Source organism: Haliotis asinina, chromosome 11 (assembly GCF_037392515.1).
Source record: "Haliotis asinina isolate JCU_RB_2024 chromosome 11, JCU_Hal_asi_v2, whole genome shotgun sequence".
In the NCBI taxonomy this organism is placed as follows: domain Eukaryota; kingdom Metazoa; phylum Mollusca; class Gastropoda; order Lepetellida; family Haliotidae; genus Haliotis; species Haliotis asinina.
The window spans coordinates 43,038,403-43,056,871 of NC_090290.1; the positions used below are offsets into that span (position 1 = coordinate 43,038,403).

The 18,469-nt window shown below is 37.4% G+C and overlaps 1 protein-coding gene across 1 annotated transcript in view; it reads right to left on the reverse strand.

Annotated features, from left to right (window-relative positions):
* The window catches only part of LOC137255446 (potassium voltage-gated channel subfamily H member 6-like), a 227,982-nt gene extending 212,934 nt beyond the window's left edge, over nucleotides 1–15,048 (reverse strand). Inside the window, exon 1 of the mRNA XM_067792886.1 lies at nucleotides 14,700–15,048. Within this exon, the coding sequence (XP_067648987.1) occupies nucleotides 14,700–14,775 (76 nt within the window). The 5' untranslated portion in view covers nucleotides 14,776–15,048. The remainder of the gene's footprint in view (nucleotides 1–14,699) is intronic.
* Nucleotides 15,049–18,469: the final 3,421 nt, after the last annotated feature.

Consider the following 18,469-nt stretch of genomic DNA (forward strand, 5'->3'; position numbering starts at 1 on the left):
AGTAAGTATGTTTTTGCGTATCTTCATCTCTGCTTCATTACTTGGCTCCCATGAAGATCGGGAGTAGAAATGGTCTTCGGTAATGCATGCTTCTAACAAGAAGCAGGACTGACTGGTCAGACTCGATGACTTGGTTGATACATGCCATCGTAGCCTAATTACATAGATCAATGCTGACGCTGTTGATCACTTGATTGTCTGGTCTAGACCCAATTAACCTGCAGACCGCTGCCATAAAGCTAGAAGATTGCTGAGTGTGGCATAAAACTAAACTCATTCACATGCTAATGTGCTGGAATTATTCATTTTGTCAATCTTTTAACAAATATTTGTCATCATCTTATTTCAAAAAGTAAAAGATTATACGATCTGATTAATACATGTGTAAATTTTAATTCAAGAGACCTGAATATTCGTTGGTAAATCTGTGTTGTGGTGTTACCCTGATAAATGAAATGGTATGACCTGGCTGACGGTGAAGACACAGCAACGGTGCAGGCAATCAAATATCATACCCACTGCAAATCACAGATTCAAACTGCTGATTACAGTTCCACTTCCAGGCAAGGCAACATAACGCAAATTCTGGCACCTTAATGACTGGGACAAACATGCTCTTAGCAAAGGATGAATGGGGAATAGATGCTAAAGGTGAGCCAGCACAAAGGTGAAGGTCATGCTGAAGGTGATGTTGATCACCATTCTGAATGATTGACAAAAACAGCATTGTTGTTACGATGTTTATTATGTTGGCATTTGCTTTCAATTATGTTCTTAGAGAAAATGAAAGGGTTACAAGGAATAAAAGACACATTCATCCAAGCTGTGATGAAAAAGTCACTAAACCCAATAAAATCAACCCGAATATGTGGGTTCACACTGACACTGAATTATGTTAGATTTAAACTATGAGCAGGTGGCAGGCAAATTGGGAGACTAAATTGGACATTTTTGCACAGTTCTCATATCCTTGCATTCAGAGATATTAAATTAAAAATTGCATTCACTTCAAAAATGTCAAACCTAATCATGTATATAAGACTTGCAGTTGCATTACTAAAGACAATTCTTATTCATGGTAAGCAGATTGGCACACTTTTCATTCCAATTTGGGATTTTTCCCAGAATGTTTACAGCCGATTCAGCACTGAATATCAGTCTCTCAGAAAGTCCACATAATTCCTGGAGAGCAACTCTCTGACCAGTTAACACAGTTCCTCAACATGTAAGTACACACTCATAGGTCGATCACTCATAGAGTCGTTCATTCTTCAGAAGCATCTTATGCAAATACTCCCAATCTATGGACCAATAATTGGGTGCAAATGGGTACAGTAGGTTGCAAACCCTCTAACAATGACTCACCATTCCTGGAAGACTGGGAGAACTCATGGAATAAAGTAATACTACACAGTGACTGTGCACCATTGCCGCTAATCACCATCTCCGGAGAGTTATGACACTTGTCTATTGACTTCTTGCAAGCCCCTCAGAAAGCCAAGTAATGAACTCTGGACTACTCTGTTTACACATTAGCGGCTGCCATCATTGTTGGATTTCATAACCCAATAATTTTCTCAAGAATTCATCCATCTTTGTTTAACCCTCGGAGAGAAGATTAATTTGTGATTCCATGCGAAATAATATTGTCAAGATTTCATATAACACTGAGACCCTGTTTGACCTTAAGTGTGGATCGCAACTTAGTCACTGGAGGGCGAGACTGATGCTCTTGGGAGGACATTTTCATATTTGCAGAAGTCTCTCAGAATAATATGCATATATTTGGCGAACTAACTGACATGACCGATTACGATGGAACAGGAAATTAGCCTTGCTTTATGCCATAATGATGATGCCATCCACTTTCTGCATGTTTTCGTTCAGGTTTCTTTTCTGAGGGTATTGCAAGAATAAGCGGTATGTTGCATGGGAAGATGATGAAATATTGACGATTCAAAACACACTATTGGTGTTAATAAAAATTCCTTCCGACAGTTGTTAAATGTTTTTGCTCAGTAAGTTAACTTTAATGTTCTTCTATGTAGGAGTAACTATGGTTCTGTGCTGCTCTCAGCAATATTCTAGCAATATCACTGCTGGGGACAAACACTCTACCCATGTGGGGAATCAAACAGAGCCTTTGGCGTGACAAGCATGTGTTTATGTAGCATGTATTTCATTGTACTGAGAATTTTTATCAGTATTTTTTACTTCACTAAATTAAACCCTGAAAACCACTGGAATAAACATTTTTACAATCAGAGATTGATCAAGAATTTTCGCGAAAAATGGTGGTAGAGATAATATCCAAGTTAAAAACAACCTGACCAGAAAACATCTTACATTGCCAAAATAGTCGAGTTTTAACCACTGAACTGAATGAAGATTTTCTTTACAACATATTCCAATTTCCATCTATTTCAGCATCAGTGACTCACCCCATTATATGTTTTAATGATAACTTATACTACCTATTTCTTCAGTACAATACTTTCTGTTTCAAACAAAGACTTTCCTAACAACTTATTCTATCAGTTTCCTAATGACGAGTTACTTTGTATTGCAAATACATGTACACATTTCCTAACAACTTATTCCATCAATTTCCTAATGACGAGTTACTTTTGTATAGCAAATACATGTACACATTTCCTAACAACTTATTCCATCTATTTCCTTCGATGATGAGTTACTTTGTTTTGCAAATACCCATTTCCTAACAACTTTTTCCATCTATTGCCTTTAAAGGTGAATCATTGTTACTGGACTCAGTAAAGAAGAAAAACACATGTTTATATGATGTGATTATAACTGCCCCACACATGAGCGATACACAGCTCCATTAAAGCAGCAATAAAAGCAGCAAGCACTAGTAAGCCATCAAATATATATATATATTCAATGCTTAACAAGTCATCAAGAATGTTTAACACAATATTTCCATTTATTTCTGGTATTCCATCGCCCATTCAGCTTAATGCCAAATCTATTAACATGATAATTTCACCATATTCAATATCAATTTCTTAGAGGTACACAAGGGACCATATCAAAAGAAAATTATCAATATTTGGTTGCAGGTAAAATGTCGAGCCAGTTACTTACAGGGCATGGCTACTAACAGTTAAATGTGTTATAGTTCTTACCACTGCAGCGTGTCAGTGAGTGAGTGAGTAGTTTTTAAATGCTTTTAGCAAAATCCAAGCAATATCACGTCAGTGGACACCAGTAATGGCCTTCAAGCATTGTACCCATGTGACAAATCAAACCCACATGATAAAACCTGTCTTTGGCGAGCTAAAACTTCAGCCACTAGCCTAACCCACCACCCCTTATCATTGCATGACATCAATATGTTATTATCAACATGTCATCAAGTCAATCAATGGCTTGAACACAAGTTCAGAAAAGCAAGTAAGCAAGCAAAGAAATTATTCTTTTGAGTGTATGTCACAAAACTGTTAACCTCTTCTTCTTTAAGGGAACAAAACACTGGGATTGGGAAAGGCAGGGGTCATGGGTCATTTTGCACATCAGAATGAAAAATTGCCCATTAAAATTTGGAAGTTTACTATTGATACAAGGGCAGTGGTCCATTCAAAATTCAGGAAATGGCTAATAATCCTGAAAATGGCACATTGTCAAAGTTCTCTTTCCCAATCCCTGAAAACACCTGCTTTCTTTTGGGACATCCCCAAAAGTAATGTGATTTGGTATGAGGCAGAAAGCAATCAGCAAACTAACACTATGTTATAACAAGCCATTTGTGCCTTATTCCATGAATTCATGTATTTCATAACTAACCAATATCCAACTACTTCATCTAATGCCCTTATCTCAGCCTTACACATGGCAGGGAAATGCCCTTAAGTAAAAGTACTAAAGGATTTCATTTTCAACACTAATAAAATCAAGGCATTGTGAACCATAAGTTCAGAAAGGTCTGTCTGTGTATTTGCAAAGGAGTTTGAGATTCTTCATATCTCATCACAACTTACACCAGACACTTATTGTTAGAAGAAGAAGCAGTAGTGAGGAAATCACTATCACTTTCTCCATTAGTTACTTATTCATCATTTTCCTGTCTTTTAAGATTCGGGGTTCTTTTGAAGAACAAAGGTCATGACGACCTTCGATGAAATATACAGGGGTCAGTTCAAACTTTTATCAACATAAAATTGCCAGTGTCTTTCTAAATACTTAAACCATACTAAAGTGTCATGTCATGTTAACAATTAAACAAGGAGAAGGCTAATTCTGTAATTGATGCCTAAATTTAGACTCAGCAAATGAAATCAGTTGTAAGGAAAGAATAGATCTATACTCAAATCATTGTAATTTTCAAAGTCACTGATAAACTACTGACATATACTGTATGTTCAACATAATGTTCAATAGTATTCCAGATGTCATTAAGTGGCAGACCTTACTATCTTACATGGATAAGGATCAATGAGCTCACCATGATGGACAAATAATAGCAACAAGTTTGAGTGGGTGAAGGCATATACATCACGGTAATCACTACATCAACCTGCTACAGTAATCAAGACAAACTATTCACCCATGAGAATTTGACCAGTGTGTTGAACATGAGTTTCAAATTCACACAACTGCCCCTTGTCAGTACTGTTTTAACTTTGACTGTTAACCAACAGTTATTAATGACAAATGTACTGTTTTCTTTAACGTCAAACTGGGATATAACAGTTTATACTGCCCAAACCCTACATTATATATCAGCCCAAAGGTGAGCATTGTTATATTCTCAATGCCCAAGCATGTAAATAATTTATGTTATAATCTATACACATAATCTCTTTCAGTTCCATAGGGAACAGCTTGTGTACTCAGTTCAAATATTTCTCACATTAACATGAATGACAGATAAGCTTGGATAATGATGATGGATAGCATGGAATGGAAACTTCAGTAACACAATAAAGTTTTATTCATCTTTAAAAATTGCAGGGTCTGAGAAAATTTAGAAATAGGTCCATCCCAAAATAATCGGTACTGTGTGGGTGTCTGCCTTTGCCGGAGACAATAATATTATGTACCAAATGATTTACCTATCAACAGCAATTTTCTTTCCATTGAAATAATATGGTTTTCCTAATCCAGCCAAAATGCTGATAAAAAGCAAATTTACAAAAAATAAACATTTTTAATCTTTGCACAACAGGCACCTACAATAATAGTAATAACTTAGGTCATTGCTTTGCAGAGGTGACTTCAAATGTATGCACATTACATGCATAAGGACCAATGACCAAAAACAGTTTTATGTATTTTGGGGGCATTCTCTGACATAACAGGAATTAAAAAGTGTGCTCACATAAAATATGGGAAGTCACATTTTTTAATGAAAAAAGAGATCAAATGGTAAATGTTTTTAGTAACATGAAGTTTTAAAGTCTTGGATACAGCTCAATGACTTCCTTTAACATAGTGAAATTGGTATTTCTTTATATTTTCAGATATTGGCTCAGGTCTATTAATCAGTAAAAAGAAAATATACACACTACCATCTTACAATGAACAAATGTAGTACTTCCACATGATCTAATTATTAGCAGCTTGTTAACACCTGCAGCCTAAACCAACAGGTGTAGATGCCATGTGTTAAATCCAACTTCTCCACAAATCATCTGGGAGTATGAGTGTTGCATAACACTGCTGTATAACCATGTACCTCCCTGCTACACTGATCTACATCATGATTAGCTTGGCAGGGAGTGCTGCTTATTTTGTTGCCTTGGCTATTTGGTCTAGGGGATGGAATAACAGGATTTAATTAACCTTTTCCTGGGTTAAAAACAATAACATGTTGTACATGCTTACAAAAAGAAACACAAAAAAACTCCTAATGATGCTGGCACGAAATGTTTATGCAATAACCCAGTATATCACCCAGGTGAAGATAACCTATCTTCACCTCTGACTGAAACCACAGATCTACTGGATGTTGAAGGGATTACATGTTTCCAAGCGATCTTCTTTCTCATCCTTTCACACTCCATTAACAGTACACCATACTATAAACTACAAATTAACCTCTCTGAGAGGCTGGGCCTGCATGTTTGTGTTCAAAGGCAGAAGCTAAACCCAATATGACACATACAGCAAGCAAATGTCAAGAGACTGATGTTTTTCCTGACTCAAACTTAATAATCTTCACAAGCTTTAGATTCAAACTACATTCAGTTGATTTCCTGAACAGGGAAACAGTTTCATACTTCGTCTTGTACAATAATTAGGTGAAAAAACAAGAAAGGTCCTTACAGGACGCATTTTACCGGATGCAAAATAGTGCACCAAACACAATGCTATTAAGCATGGCTGCAAATATCTGTACTGTAAGTACCACGGAAGTAAAAGACTGTTTGAAGCTTGAATTTTAAACAATTCAATTTCAGACAACATCATATGCGCAAAACTTTTAATGTCCAGGTGTGATTTTCATTGCTGAGTCGACAAAGTTTGTTTCAAACAAGGAAAATCCAATTCTGTTAACCTTGAAGATGAAAAACACTGTTTGATGTTATGCAGTAAACATCCCGCTGTAGGACACTCCTTATTCAATTCCATTTCCTCTCAAATTAATAACTTGGAAAGCCTTATTACCATATTTTGAGACATTGGTACACAGATCATCCTAGTTGCTATTTTCCTGCCTAGGCCTTACGGCCTTGGATTCCATTTCATAAAACCGAGAGGCACAGGTAAATCACCATTCTACTAATAACATCCATGACTGTATAACCATCTCATGTAAATCCACCTGCTTTCTTGTGTAACATGAAAGGACATAACTGTTTCACAATTTCATCGTTAATTTCTTATTTTAGTTATTACTTAAAAGCATTAACAATTTTCGTACACAATCATGGTGAGGATATCCCCAGACTTAAAGCCTGAAACTCAGTTTCAGACAAAACAGTAATTATGACTATGTTTCTATGTTAGCAGTAGACCAGCTTTTCTCTACAAAACATGCTTTCCTTACCTAAAAATATTTTTGACAAAGTAAATCATGAAATACAAATGGAACCAGCACAATCCTTAACCATACGCCCTATATGGGTGTAATCAGGACTTGCAAAATCATTCTTCATGTGATTTGGGATTCTGTTTTAAATAGTTGTCGAGGACCTAAGACACTGGTGGTAACTCCCAACAGCCTGAAAAATTAAGGAAAAATGTAAAATGTAAAATGAATAATGCAGGGGCAGTGTGGTAGCCTAGTGGTTAAAACCTCTGCTCGTCACGCTGAAGATCTGGGTTCATTTCCCCATATGGGCACAATGTGTGAAACCCTTTTCTGGTGTCCCCTGCCATGAAATTGTTGGACTCATGCAAAAAGAGGTGTAAAATTACTTAAGTATTGCATAAACCCAGAGTCTCACTGTACTAACTTGTAGCAAACACCTGAACTGTTTATCATCAAAGTATGTCCTGTGTAATAAATATTCATTCCGCTCAAGATCACAAATACTATTATTGCCAAAAATTGATTTAGATATATAGGCCATGCATGAAGCATCTCTCTGGATCACAAAAACCAAGTTGTTGACAAACATTTCTCAGCAATTTTATTTTTTTGCTATCTTACAAAAATATGAAAACACTTTGTTCGTTTGCAAAGATTACGAATTACACAACTTTTTACATCAAAATCCTATCTTAAGTTCATTTAAGGTAACAAGGAAAAAAAATATTCTTTTGTGTGTGAATTTTAATCTAATGAGATTCAGATCAAAAGACAGAATAACCTCTCATGTAGACCAGGTGAACATACTGTGCCTTTAAACATAATTAACTGTTGCATGAAACAATGAAAAAAGTGATAAAGATAATTAAATGTCTGTCATAAATACAACAGCTAACAGATCGATCTTTTGATTTGACCCCCTCCAAGGCGAAATGTTTAGTTTACTGCAATATGCGACAGTGCCACTGAGCACAACTTACCAACTTGGCTTTGAACTACTTGCATGCAGAAACATCAGGCCATGGCCATAAATTATTAACACGCATTTCAGCCAACAAATCGGGCTTCCCATTTCTTGCTTAAGGTCAATATCCAACACTTTATCTATTATCTTTAATAAGAGACCTTTTTGATGCTTCCCTCCTGTAAACGGAATACATTTGCCCCAGACAGAGTCCAAGACGAAGTTCAGCACCAGACAATGTCCAGCTGGGATATCCAATAACAAGGTGGTATACTGTGATATATACACATTTATACCATGCTTGTTACATGGGGAAATACAGTAGTAATAAGATGATATACCTTATACAAACTACAGAAACTTGGGTAGTTACGTAGGTGAAGCATTTATCTTTTAAAAAGCTGGTCTCTACATAAGTACAGTATTCAGGATGTTAATTTAGTGTGAGAATGAGAAAGAACTGTTTTTCACTTCTGAGTGGTATTCTAGATATACAACAACATGGGACACCAAGAATAAGGTTTACATATATCAAGCTAACACTTAAAATGCCCCTTGCCCCAAAAGTAATACACATCCACCACTTTGGCAAACCCCTGAGCACGAGTTTAATGCTGATAAACCTTTAAACAACGTCAGAATGGAATGAGATCATAGATTCCTGGTTCACCTAAGGGAGACAACCTTGAACAGTGAATTCAGGTCCTATGCTCCCCCAACCATGGCATGACAAATACTGGGAAACAAACCTTTCAAAATTTTCCACTAGACCACAGTATTAGTGAATGGACAATAGTCAGTGGTTCTATCAGTACATCACTGGTCAAAAATAACATACATTGATTTACTTAACTATCAATACAAAACTAACTGTCCACTGTGACTTTTGCTGACTTATAATTTAGGGGTCCTGATGAATTTGTACAAGCCAAAGACCAGAGAACCAGCATAAATTTCGCACACTAACAGCATGACCTTCACCTTCATCTCGATTGCATTTTCCTTGCAACAGTCATAAAATGAACAGCTGCATACAAGTGGACTCAATCCTTAAATCAATTCCCTTAACCCAAATTGTTTTTTATCAGGGGAAATTATCATCAACCAGTTCTACTGCAAACATTTCAATCGAGGAAACTTAGTAAGGATTTAACTTTAATACTGTCCCTGAAAATGTTGATCAATTCATTTCAAAGTGTATTCAATATTTCATGTTTGAAAACATGTGCATTTAATCAAAACAACAATAATCGTCAAAAAAAACAGTCAGGCCATATAACATCAGTATATACTGTATGTAGGTGATATGTGTCGTAATTACCAGCACATGGTAATGCCACAACACACCAGCAGAGAGCTATGGAAAAAATCTGCATCTGTCTAAATAAATCGACACGCATAATTTATTTTTTTCGTTATTGTACACAATAAATTCAAGTAAATGTGAAAGCTCCTCTTGGAATAACAATAAAGTTGATGCTTGATTAATTCTTTAAGAGAAATCCTAACCTAGGAACCAACATAACCAATGAAAATAAAATCACTGCCTTCTCAACTGAATGAAACATTTATCAGCTGAAACTTGTTCCAAGGACATATTTTCCATCTCTAATTGAATTTTCATTAAACTCCGCAGTTGCATATTGAACATTCTTATTCAGTTTATCATTTTACATCAATCTTATCAGATGAGTTGTATTTTTTGTAAAATCACAGATTTTATTGGACAGAAATGTTAAACAATTTTTTTATGTGGTTCCATGCAACCATATTTGTTTCGTTCACGTGTGACATGCCACTCCAAGCAAAATTTATGGAATTATTACCATAATGTGTTTTGTGTAAACTTTCCAAACACATCAGGGGTGGTGGGGTAGCCTAACGGTTAAAGCGTATCATGCCGAAGACATGGGTTCAAGCCAACTTCTGGTGTCGCCTGCCATATTGCTAGAATATTGCTAAAAGCACCATAAAACTTAACGCCCTCGCTCAAGACACATCACAATGGAATCCAACCCTGACAGAGACACTGTTTTTTGATTACCTGTTTTACAGAACTACTTATTTATTAATCATTTCCAAAACCACTGCAATTACTGGAATATGTAGTTACAAAGTATTTCAGGAACATTCATGCATTTCTGCATGAAATGCAATTGCGTTCTGACAGGTTTGGTTTTCAAATTACATATCAGCTTAGAAGTATTGGGGTATCCAAAGACTCTATCAGTTTCCAATGTCTGCATAGAAAGAAAGGTTTCAATGACAAATTGACATATACCCCTATAGCCTACAAACATATTGTTGACTCTTCCAAGAGCCATAGATCATGCATCAAAACAATCTTCAAAAACCTTTTTCTAAATAAACCACTCAAAAACTAGGGTTACGATATTTAAACATTGTAGGGTGTAATATGAATATTATTACATGCTTCTTGAACGAACTGAACTTATCTTCAAGGCCCCACACCTTTGACAAATATATTAAATTGTCTCTCATAACTACCTCATTTAATACACATGCATTATTCTAATCAGGAACCTTTGATGACGACACACAAAATTTATTGCCATGATCCTATAAAATACAGCTTTCGACTTCAACAGCAGCTATTAAAGTTTTTACACGCTCTATGCTATTAAAATCTCAAAATCAATGATAGCCTCATAAAGTATAGCTGGTATTTTTGGCTTGTTATGTTGCCTTAATCCACTCTAGGTGATATAGAGCTATATACACCATCTGTCAACGTTGAATAAACACATGACTAAAAGTATAGGGCACCTTGTCAACAGCATGTGCGTTGTTCCACTTTTACACATTAGTCTAATTAATCAGAACAGATTAATTAATCTCAATGATTAATTTGGCAATCTGTGCGACTTGCTTGTATATTACAAATCTGTATCCTTGTTATCAAATAGACGTGATTAATGAAACATTAAGTATCATTGCAATGCCGGGCAATAACACAGATTGATGCTAATACTCCCCGGTCATGTGACCTATTACCTGTGATATCAATCGAACAGGTATTAAAAATATAGGGCAAGGTTACCACGTCCCATATTGCCTCAAGGCTCAGAAGAATCATTTGTACATTCAAGAGTCACTTACCTTACCTTGACAGTGTCAAGTACTTTTAACAACATTCATAAAACAAATTTGACTTTTTGGAAAAAAAATAGCTGTAAATAAGACAATATGGCTACTTCGAGGAAAGTTTTTGGGTGGTTGTTTATTCAAAGGTCAATTACAGCGATCTCATATCACTGAAATGTATTATTAATAGCAAGATAAAAAATCAGTACAAAATATATATTTTTATTACTGTGCAGATGACATTGAAAAACATAAGTGGGTGATTGTTATCTATAACTTTTAAACCTGGGCTCCTTTCATGAAGCACTAAGGTGATTGTAAGTCACTAAGGTAACCTTGCTCCATGTTAAAGAATGGGAGTAAGGGTTGAACTAAAAAGGAAAGTTTTCTTCATGAAAGGAGCTCCTGGTCAATAACATTTTTATCTCAACTACATGCTTGCATTATACTTAACATATCTACATAACCTTACATAGTGGTATACACAACAATAACTCACTGCTTTGCTTGTAAAAGGTATTACATAACGCTAATGGTGAGTGAGTAGGTTTTTACACCGCTTCATAATATTCCAGCAATATCACAGCAGGGGACACCAGAAATGGGCTTCACACATAATACACAGCCCTGCGGCATTGAGAGAGAATGCTTTTAGCTCTACTCTACCTTCCCCATATAGGTCAGAAACAAGACTCCGGATTACGAGGACAGGATGTATCTGCTGGGGTATGACTATCATGAACAAATGCCACAAATTCAAACAGGCTAGACTCCTTGACCAAGTAATGTTAATGAACAGAAAGTGTCAGAAAATCTCCATCAAGTATTTGAAGCATCATAACTGAAGGCAGTTAAAATAGTGTTGAAGATGGATCTATACACTCTGGAATTGCTGTAACTTGAACTTGCTGTAGACATTTACCAGTCTGCCAGTCACAAGTCCTCGTCAGACATCACTGGAACTATAACCCATAGCAAGTAGTAATGCTATTGTTTCCATTCTGTCATAAGAGCTGATAGCACCAGCGTGTGAGTGAGTATGATTTTATGCCGCTTTTAGCAATATTCCAATAACCTCACAGCAGGGAACACCAGAAATGGGCTTCACACACAGTACCCATGAGGGAAAATTGAACCTAAGTCTTTGGCGTGATGAGCAAACGCTTTAATCACAAAGCCACCCCACCTCCCCTGTACCAGCGCGTACTTCAGTTGTGTAAATGCTGAACCACATGGGCACATTTTCTTTCTAAAATTATTTCTGTATAACATCCTTTGTTAGATAAATAAAGGTGACCATAATATTACAATAATCACAAGACGTCTGTACTAAAAGCAGATTCCATAGTCTGATTCTGACCATATCACAATGTTCATGTAGAACTGTTCAGCAGTTATGAAACAAATAGCATTTCACATGTTCAAACACAACACTGAAAGAATTTCAGATCGTTTTAAATTCTGTCAGCTGAAAAGATCAAAACATTTTTCAAAAATAATGTACCAGGATAACCCATTAAAATGTGACAAACTCACCAAGTTGTCCCTTTGTCATTTGTCTTAAGGAAAATCAAAGTTCAATACCAGAGACAAAATACATTTCATGTCATAAACACCTATGTTATGGTCACACTGAGTTCATATATAGGGAAAAATGTTCTAATTATTTACTTATTTACTTTTGTTATTTAATCTCATCTGCAACAGTTCTGAAGCCATTATTATTCGAACCAATATTGCCGAAAGTCCACATTCTGTTGATGCATAAGACTTAACACATTTGTTCTGGTTCAGTCAAAGCTTTTTATCGATGGACCAGTGGGTATAAAAAGTTCAGATAATACTTAACTAAAAATATCTCACTATTTTGTGATGACCTTGTTATAGACTCTTCTATCCAGTTACACAGGTCTACAGACAGATAATCAAGAGAACCACTGTCTGTTAAATGTGTACAGATGACAGAAATAAAACAATAATCTGTCTTGTCATAAAGTCATAGTACATTGTTTAAAATGAAACATTGAAGGCGAGATATCGAGACAACAATGTTCGAAAGTTTCAGTTAAACAGCATCAATTAACAATTAACTAAGAAGCTAAGCTAAATCATAGGGCAAAATCAATTTCAAAAACTTTTCAGTAATGACATCAATCATTAAACCAGTCCATTGTTCAAAATTAAACATGGAAGCCAGTGTATCCTTCTAATTGGAAATTTGAGCTCATCAATTAAAACACCATAGCACTCACTACATGACATCAAGTGACACTGTAGCACTCACTATATGCAACCGTGGAGCCTCACTAATTTCACATACTTTTCAGTAATAAAATAAATCATTAAGCTATAAATAATAAATCCCCAAATTGACAAAAACATCTAAAATCTCATCTATGATCGATGAACCTTGCCCCTGTCGGCTTATCCAACTCCTATGTCCCCATGAAAGGTAAGCAGTGTTAGGGATAGCACCTAAACAGATACACTGCACACTATAGCGTTCATTCTATACCAAGTCAATGTCAGTCTTGTCAGTGAAAATATCGTACTTCCAAATCGATCTATTTTTCTTGAGTACAATGCACGAGGCACTTGAACTGAATTCCAACATTTAGCATGCCTTTATCATAAAATTAATCAATAGACTTATTCATTGACTTTAAGTATAGACCAGAACATCACTCACTATACTCCACCTCACAAGCTTTCTCTGAGCTGTCGTCTGTACTTGTTCATTTATACATGTTTACAAGACAGTTGCTTTAAAATGTGATCAGTGCAAACATAACATGAATTAATCATTTTAAAAATCTAATGAATCATAATAAAAATTACTTGAAATGAAATATGCATAAATTCTAAAACTATTTATCATAATTGGATGTGTGTGACACACTAACACATTATCATGTTACTATTTGTCATTAGCCTCATTTTTCAAAATATATTGAATGCAGGGGAAAACATACTCCACAAAATCAATGCCAACAGTAGCATCTGTCATGTTTGAATAAAGTTTTCAATGGTATTGTGTAATTAATATCATATTCCATGTAAGCTTTGCTTGACTGGGAAATAAAACATTTTTGCGTGTCAGACTAAAGGCATTTTGTTTATATATCGGTTCACGGCATTTATTCCCCGGCCAGTTTCGCTGCCGAAAGAAAAGTGCTTGTAAACATTCCCAGTTAAGAGGCGTCAACACGCATTGGCATTTTCATCATACCCGTAAATATGATATGTCTTTTATTCCATGGCACGGTGTGCATTATATTGTTATACACCAGCCAGATACCACTCTGCACGACCCCCTCCGTCGAGGGGTGGGGGGAGGGGAAGCAAGAGATTTTATATCGCTCTCCTCCTGTGCACATGGCGAGTAATTGTCCACAGATGTTAGACAGCTGGTCGCACAAAGTATATCATCTTACAACAACACATTCTACGGGAAATCCAAAGAGACTGGGAATTCTACAACATGAGACATCCCATTTTCGTTATAAACTGTTATTGTACGATCGAGCAGCAATGATGTCACAACCATTGGTTCCATCGTTGGAGAAATGGTAAATCACAGAATATGCAATCCTGTATATGACGGAGTGCTAAATAAAATGTGTTGGTACTTACTTTGGCCGTCAAACTTCCTGATGATAGTGTCTATGAAAATGTTTGGCGGGGCCACATGTCCTCGACGCACCGGCATTTTAAACCCTTTTTTCCCGCTACATTATATATACTGGGCTATCGTACATCCTCCAAAATGGCTGAGATCGTCCACTCCTATGGCGGTTACAGTAAAACGACCATAGTCTTGGCACAAATATATATATTTTAAAGGGCTAGACTCCAAAGCAAGTCCACATCTACTGCATGTAGTTAGCCGAGACTGTGGTACATTGCACGCGACAAATGAACAAGTATCGGCATAGTCGTCGCATTTCTCATTTAGCGTATGGCGTCTGCTGAAACTGGCGCTTCACAACCTCGTGTAAATAATGTCGATCCGCACTCGACCGCATCACGGAACTACTTCGAGAGAGATTACTCCGCCAGCAGCCGATGCCATGAACGTAAAGATGGAGAAGCGTCAACAGCCAGGCCTGCAATTCATGTTGCAAAACATAGAGTCATCAGACAGGCATTTCACATCGACAAGATATGTTATTGACAATGTTCCACAAAACTGACTCTCGTCGAAATATCGATTGATTTGGCTTTCACGTGAGGATAGCCGTCTAGTCCGTTGGTAGTGACAGTCGAAAGAAGCGCTCTTCCAGCTAACGAGGTAGTTTGGTAGCAGCGATGGGATGTGTCCTGGAGAAGCGCTTGATATGGTCAGACCACTGCCATTATAGTTATGCAACCTTTCGAATCCTGTGTCTAGACCCTCTAACAGCGTGACAGCTATTGAACGCCAAATCGGACACGCCCAGAATCGATACAGTCTCATTACCCGCAGATCTATCACGGATGCCGTTTTAGCGGAGTTTTTAAAAATATAACAACGGGCGCATCCAGTGTTTTAGAAGACAGAAGAGGTTGTGATAATTCAGTGGTTCCAAAGCTTCAGTTTGATCAAAAATACGCCTGAACCTTAATCCCAGACACACAATAGATCGCCTGTCGTTGTTAATACCGATTCGACGACAAAAACATATTTATTCTACATTACATATTATTTGCTATTGTCAGTACCTTCGCATTTAAGGCCTGTCCTTTCAGCAGAATCTATCATCGCGGTGTATCTTATATATCTACACTCGCCCAGCACCGCCTAACAAGCACTCTGTTGATACAATTCTCACTGATATGTTGCCTCTTCAAATAGGTTAAAGCTCCGTAAACAACGATTAATTAAGGTTTTATTGGCGTTCCTGTATTGGGCACACACGGCGTCTGTTTATCATATTAGGTATAATGCTGCATAGGCTATATAATCACGGATTTGGAAACAGCCTTTGCTGTAAAACTGAATCCCCTTTGTCGTGAATTTATACTCACGTGTGTTAAGCTTTGTTTTCAGTATAATTTGTTGTTAGCTGTGAAAATAATACAGTACTAGTGTGCCATGCGTGAAAACGTTTCTGGTAACGTCGAGTTTAAAATATATTTGTTTTGACAATCCGCGGGTCCCGAAGTGTGATGTCTTTTATAAAACGTATCCTTGTTTGACGCTGCACTCGGCATTAATCAGATATATGACTATACTGAACTCTGTTTACACGCAGTCCGCGCTCTGCGGCGTTAGCGGTACAAGTGTACATGTCATTGTACAACTTCAATGCATGGAGGTGTAAGTCTGACTTCAGACGGAGGTCTAAACATATGAGTCTGGTCCAGACGATCCCGTGATTTTGTGCATAGTTCAATTTGGCCCCACATGCTGAAGAGCACTTCCAACCAGGATCGGGTGTACAAGTTTAAAAGTTAAAGGACACCCGTTTATGTCGTTAACTTGTCGTTAATGTGACGTGGAATGAAATCAGTGATGTTGAAATCATAAGAGCAGTACTTCATAAAAGGGGACAATCATGGTGCTCTGCACAGGCGGGTCCAGAGGGTGTGTGTGCGCGACCCCCTCCCTCCCCTCTTCTCAATAGTGTGGACAGTGCGTATCTCAAAATGAGACCGTTATGGTGGTATGCGTTTATCTGTTTATATGTCGAAAGTAGGAATGTTTTGTATGGGATTCCTAAAGGGTGATTGGGGATGGAATTGCTAGACTTTCACAAGTCTTTAAGTAGAAATTAATAGTTTAAATGATAATTCTTCAAAAGGTAATTAACAACAGACTAGGGTCCTTACTTTCCGCTCATATAGACATGCCTCTACGAAGAACAGACTTACTATACACCAATGGGCTCAGCATTTAGTACAACCATGGAGCAAGACCAGGGCTCTGCTCTTACACCCGTGTATCGTCTCGATGTTGATTGCAAGTAGGCAATAGTGCAGAATAAGGTCGAATTATGTGTGACAAGCGAACATGTATTAACACTTCAGATATGGAGCCACCTTAAAGGCTGTAACTTGCATCCAAGAAGTTATAATCTATTTTTGACATTATTGAGAGATTTATTACAGCCTTTAGCAACGTGATATTAAGATAGTTAATGTACCAGACACTAACTGAACTGCAATATTACCCCAGTGTGTGTCAGAAATGGCCTTGACAATACCATGCTGGAAAGGGTACTCACAATACCCATGTTGGCCAAGAAACTCGGGGTGACGAGCGTACTCTAGTTTTAGCCAGTTGACTACACCGACCTTAAAATAGTTTGATGGGCGGTGGAGTGGCCTAGTGGTTAAAGTGTTCGCTCGTCACACCGAGGGCTCTGGTTCGATTCTCCACATGGGTACAATGTGAAGCCCATTTCTGGCAAAACCACGCTCACTAACTCACTCACTGAAATAGCGTGACCTTTGTGGGATGTGTCTGAAGCGACTGTGAAATTATTAGCGTGCGTATCAGCTTGATCTAGAGTGACTGAGCGTGTGTGTTTTATTTGTTCAAGCCGTTTTAGTAATATTCCAGCAACCACGGAGGGGGACATCAGGTTGGCATCACACATTTTGCTCTTGCGGGGAGTTAAATCGGACGTTCAGCATTACGAGCTAACGCTTTAACCACTAGTCTACCCTAGCTTTATGTAGAAGGAGCCCAGACTGACCCAGGTCCTTAACTTGGTGCAGAGTATCCTTTCGATCAAACCAAACCTGAAAATCACAACGAGGCGAAACTGGGATTTGACCTCACGCCAATGGAGGTCCTTGAACGAACCACGGGTCGTAACTTTCTCAGCGACCTGCACGGGTGAAGATCCGAGTTAGAATTGATCTTCAACAACCCATGCTCGTTGTAATGGGATCGGGTGGTCAGGCTCGCTGACTTAGTTGACACGTCATCGTATCCCAGTAGCGAAGATCGATGCAGATTCTGTTGATCACTGGCTTGTCTGGTCCATACTCAACTATCCACAGACCGCCGCCATATAGCTGATATATTGCTGATTGCAGAGACTTTCTTCACATTCAAAAACTGTGGTAATTTAGGTTTGCCACTCATTACAGACTTGCATGGCTGCACTCCGTATTTTTATTTCGGGGTCTGTGAGATTCTAGGCTTGTATGGGCTACATTGGATATATTTATTTCACGATCTGTGTGACAGACCAAGTTGTTTGTTACTTAATTCATCCACGATTATAGTGAAGTAGATCGGCGCTGATGACAATAATAGAATAATATGAACTATGCGCACCAATGTAAACTGAGAGAAAGTATACTATGTTCTTTATATCATGTCCCTGAACACTGCAAAAAAACTTTTGTTAAATATGGTTATCTGTAATTACCTCTGTGCTGTAACAGTTTGTAGAAAGTAATCTTGATAA